General features: G+C 47.3%; 1 protein-coding gene across 1 annotated transcript in view; it reads right to left on the bottom strand.

Annotated features, from left to right (window-relative positions):
- Window positions 1–5,000, bottom strand: part of LOC308371417 (RNA-binding motif, single-stranded-interacting protein 2-like) — a 57,619-nt gene that overhangs the window by 33,499 nt on the left and 19,120 nt on the right. Inside the window, exon 2 of the mRNA XM_080846303.1 lies at window positions 2,963–3,126. Within this exon, the coding sequence (XP_080702429.1) occupies window positions 2,963–3,126 (164 nt within the window). The remainder of the gene's footprint in view (window positions 1–2,962; window positions 3,127–5,000) is intronic.

Genomic DNA, 5,000 nt, shown 5'->3' with positions numbered 1-5,000 from the left:
CACACACACACAGGCACGTGCACACACACACACGCACACACACACACACCGGCACGTGCACACACGCACGCACACATGCAAACAAACATTTCATACATACATACATGTACACCACAAACCAACTGAAATAACCTCTGTATTGCTATATAGCTGGCATAGTCATGTTATTGGTCATATGGTTTCGGCCCATGGGGGATTTTTAACTTACGCAAACAATAAGGACATTAAATTGTCCGATGACAACTTTCTGAATGGAAAGGAAATGGCCAATGACTTTTTGACCATAGTTCTGCTTTTTGTTGCATATTTTTGGGTTGTCGAGTAAGTAACTTCAGACCGGGTTACTGAAGGATCGCCAGGGGGAGAGAGAGAGAGAGAGAGAGAGAGAGAGAGAGAGAGAGAGAGAGAGAGAGAGAGAGAGAGAGAGATCAGTGGTATTCCTGTGACAACTGAATGCAAATAGCTGTATCTCTCTCTCTCTCTCTCGCTCTCTCTCTCTCTCTCTCTCTCTCTCTCTCTCTCTCTATCTCTCTATCTCTCTATCTCTCCCTCTCTCAGTGTGTGTGTCATCCTGTCATGGAAACCTCCCAGAAGCCAAGCGGAGAGAGGAGGGCCTTTAGGGAGCCTGCAGCACACACTCTCACACACCCACACTCACACACTCTCAGCATACACACTCAGCACACATCAAAGTGTTTCCCAGTTGAGTCACAGGTGCAGGAAATAGCATGGTGGCGATATGCCCGTTTAGGTCTCAGACACTCCTCACAAAGTTGGCAAACAGGCCTTGACAAAGCTTGGCGATGCTGACAGCACACCCAAAGTTACCAGACTCTTGGAAGAGAAGAACCCCATAGCTTTTGAAACCCCCTCACTCATTGATGTGAAAGCAAAAACATTCTTAGCTCAGGTCTTAGGTTCTGTTCAGCAGGTAGGCTACAATCGCAAGAAGCTTCAACCGCAATGACGAGTTAAAACCCTACCAGTCACGCTCTTAATTAGATGAACCATTTCAAAAGAAAGTTTAAAAATGTAACCAAAAATTGGGCTGAAATCTAAAATACACTGTTTCAAATGTCTAATTTTGATTGGTTGGATCAATGAGCAGCAACACTGAGATGAAGTGAAAAAAGCATTATTTTAGCCGGGAGAACATTTGATATGTTGGAATGTGGATAAGACAATGCATTAGCAACCTAGCTACACAAGTTTATAAACCTTACCATTTAAGTTTATTAAAACCCTACCATTTACATATATTCAGAATTCAGTTCTAGCGAAGGCTACTGGAGAGACGAATGAGGTGATGCCAAATGAGGTCATGTTGTCAGAGTCAGCGTGACCTGTGCTATGTTGATGTCACAAGCCGGCCCTGTTCCTCCAGATCCTGACCTGTGTTTCCTCACGTCCTGCAATCTTGCGCTTTATGCTGCCTGTGCTATGTCCCCAGTTTTGGAGTCTAGACCTTCTGGATTTCTGTTGCCTAGCCTGCCAGGTCTGTGTGCTCCGTGCGAGTTGATAATGTGTGTGTGTGTGTGTGTGTGTGTGTGTGTGTGTGTGTGTGTGTGTGTGTGTGTGTGTGTGTGTGTGTGTGTGTGTGTGTGTGTGTGTGTGTGTGTGTGTGTGTGTGTGTGTGTGTGTGTGTGGGCTCTTGTTCTTGTTCTCCTAACGTCCCCTGACCTGCCTGCTCTCGTTGGATTCTGCCTGTCTGTTTGTCACTTGTTTGGACTGATCTCCATGAAGCGAACTTTGGACAGTTTTTTTGACCAATGGTTTTTGCCTGGCAGCTCATATCAGTTCTATTTCTATTAAATCCAAATCCTATTCAGAACTCTGATCAACCGTCTGAGTCCTAGTTTCTCTACCTCTGGCCTCACCGGCCGTGACCGTCAGAGTCAATAACTGTGCAGTCGTCTTTGACTGCAGTAGCCAGGTGCATTAGCAAAAAGGCTAAACATGTTCGCTGCTAGCGTGGTTGCTAGGGCATGGCTTGAAGCACATTCCTATCATGTTTACTTCCTGTGTTATACAAAGTGCTTTGGGAGGAAGTGGATTTTTTCAGTGCATATAAATACAAGCTAACCCTAAGTGCAAAACAGCACAGCAGTCTGAAACACGAGTACAGGCCGTGTGTGTTCCACGGAACAAGGTCTCCAAGGGCCCCTCACCATAACGCACACGCAGATGGTCGTATGCTCCATTTGCACACAGCAATGCACACACAATGCATGTTCAATTTGTACGCTTCAAAACGTCTCTCTTCTCCCACACACTGAACATACACATGTGTATGGGCAGCCCCTGGGCCTTGGGCCGGGGTCATCTGTACCCTATGACCGCCCCTGATGGCCTTGGACCGGGGTCCTCTGTACCCTATGACCTATGACCTTGGGCCGGGGGCATCTGTACCCTATGAGCGCCCCTGACGGCCTTGAGCCGGGGTCATCTGGACCCTATGAGCGCCCCTGATGGCAGGCCAGCATTAGTACTATGGAGTTAGTCACAAGGATAGTCACGCTATTAATTTGATGAACCATTTCAAAAGAAAGTTTAAAAATGTAACCAAAAATTGGGGTAAAATCAATGCACTTTTTCAAATGTCTAATTTTGATTGGTTGGCTCAACACTGAGATAGGTTTTACGTGGCACTAAGGTGAAAAGCATTATTTTAGCCTGGAGAACATTTGATATGTTGGAATGTGGATAAGACAATGCATTAGCAACCTAGCTACACAAGCACTTCCTGGATAGCGAGCCCACCCAATAGCAGCCTGTGTATAATATAGTTAGCCTCTAGGAGCTAGCAGAAATAATTCTTATGGTGCCACACAGCAAAATTAACACTTTGCGGCTTGTGGAAACTGAATCAATGACCTGGTAACTGGCAACACCATGACCAACCAGTTGGCCAACTCAGCTAGCTGAGGTTCAAGCACACAAAGCATAGACCTGCTGTACTTACGGTTGGCAAAGCTTGACCAGGTCCTGGTCAGTGGTGCCGGGGTGAAGGCCACGGATGTAGAGGTTGGTCTTGCTCAGCTGTTCCCCTCCAGCGCTGCTGGTGCTGCTACTGTTGTGGTTGGGACTAGGCGGTGCCATCTGGTGGCTGGAGGACACATAGGCCTGCTGTGGAGAGATCGGGGGGAGAGGGGGGGGGGGGGGTTGGTGAGTGCATTGGCTTTAAATCAACAAGGATCTAGTGGGCATCATGTACCTGCTTGTTCACATAACTTCATCTGCTGCATACTTATGTTGAAGATATATTTTTCTGTTATTTTTCTGTTATGAGTTTAAAAAATTCCTATGAAACGAAGTTCCATTCTTATTTTCTTTGGAACACAATGTGTGCACATTTGCACATACAGTACAGCGATCACAGCAATCAAAGTCCAACATGAAATACCATTCCAAGAAGTGACATTGATATAGATTAATGTGAGACATAACTGGCTCAACATCAAGCTCTGCGCTTTGAAATTTCCCACCTGGCCAGTTTTCAGTGTGAGTTACTGCTGCCCAGGAACAGCACGTTTCCCTTAATCTGTATAGTCCTGTCTGCTCTCAACACCTGCTGAACTTTCCTGAAACCCTGATATAAAGTCACTTATCACAGAGCACATCAATCAGATGTACAGGGAGTGACAGACAAAACAACAGTTTTCCCAAGAATACATTTTTTTTCATAAATCTCGGAATGTGAGCGGAACAATCTGTCCACTCATTGGCTGCGAGTTTCACATGCTGTGCCTGCTAGGCGAGGGCTTTGGGAAAAACAGGAAAGGAAGAAAAAGATGCTTGCCCAGAAGCAACGAAAACCATAACTTTCCCAATCCATCCATTCCCCCCACTTATCTGTGTGCGATAACCAGGCCACTGAACCATCGATCATTGGCAAGATTACACGCAACAATGCAGGGTGTTGGCTGAATATGAATGTGGGCGTGTGTGCTGACCTGGTACACTGCTCACACGTCGACAGGCCTCTCTGATTGGTCCCTCTGGCCTCGCAGTGACCTCTGTGTGACCTGTCCCGCTTAAAATGCTGACTGAACGTGAGTGGCTGCTTTCGCACAACGCTGTGAAAACACAGTGGTAGCAGCTAGCTTGCGGAATGGTATTTAGAGAACCTTTGGTTGGTGTTACACGAGAATCAGAGGCGGGCGGGGGTAAACAGAACAGATAAACAAGAGGATTTAACCAGAGTTTACTCTACATGTCCCACACCGCTGTTCCAAAAATGTAGCATAATGCTTCAGTTCTGTTCTGGAAAAAAAAAACACACCTTTCATGTGATGATTCCGAATACTGCAGCCCTCTTTCAAAAACTATTTTCAAGCTTTTGTGGCTTCCGCTGTAGCTTTGTACACTCCAGAAGCAAGGTGTGAGGACACTTTCTTTCAGCAGTGCTCAAACAGCTAGCTCCACACAGTCTCTACCACGCTGCTTTCATCTCCCTCCAGCAGAGGCTAAGCTACAAACACCCCTCTCCCTCAGCGAGCACACAGGCCATTGTCTCTTTTAGGGCTAAGAATACCACACACTGACACATAAACACCTCTGAGCCTTCAGACCAAAGTGCCACTGAACTCCGGCGATTAAGACCAAACAACTATGGGGAGTTCAGCTAAGTCCACATTCGAGTTTTGAGGTCCTGGCATTTGAAAGCAAGCCTCTTCTCCCCTCCCCTCCCCTCCCTCTCCTCTCCTCTCCTCTCCTCTCCTCCCCTCCCCTCCCCTCCCTCTCCTCTCCTCTCCTCTCCTCTCCTCTCCTCTCCTCTCCTCTCCTCTCCTCCCCTCCCCTCTCCTCCCATCTCCTCTCCTTTTGAGTCACAGGAGCTAGCAGGGGGAAACGAGGGAACTTCACTCAAAGTCACCACCAACAATGATCCCTTTGAATAGGCCCTCCCCAGCCTTGTACTCATACCCCCCCCCCCCCCCCCCCCCTTCCCCCACCAACCAAAGCCACGGTTAAAAGCCTAGCATATAGAGCACGCTGACCGT

This window comes from Sprattus sprattus, assembly GCF_963457725.1.
Source record: "Sprattus sprattus genome assembly, chromosome: 10".
In the NCBI taxonomy this organism is placed as follows: Eukaryota; Metazoa; Chordata; class Actinopteri; order Clupeiformes; family Clupeidae; genus Sprattus; species Sprattus sprattus.
This window is presented reverse-complemented; position numbering and strand designations above follow the sequence as displayed.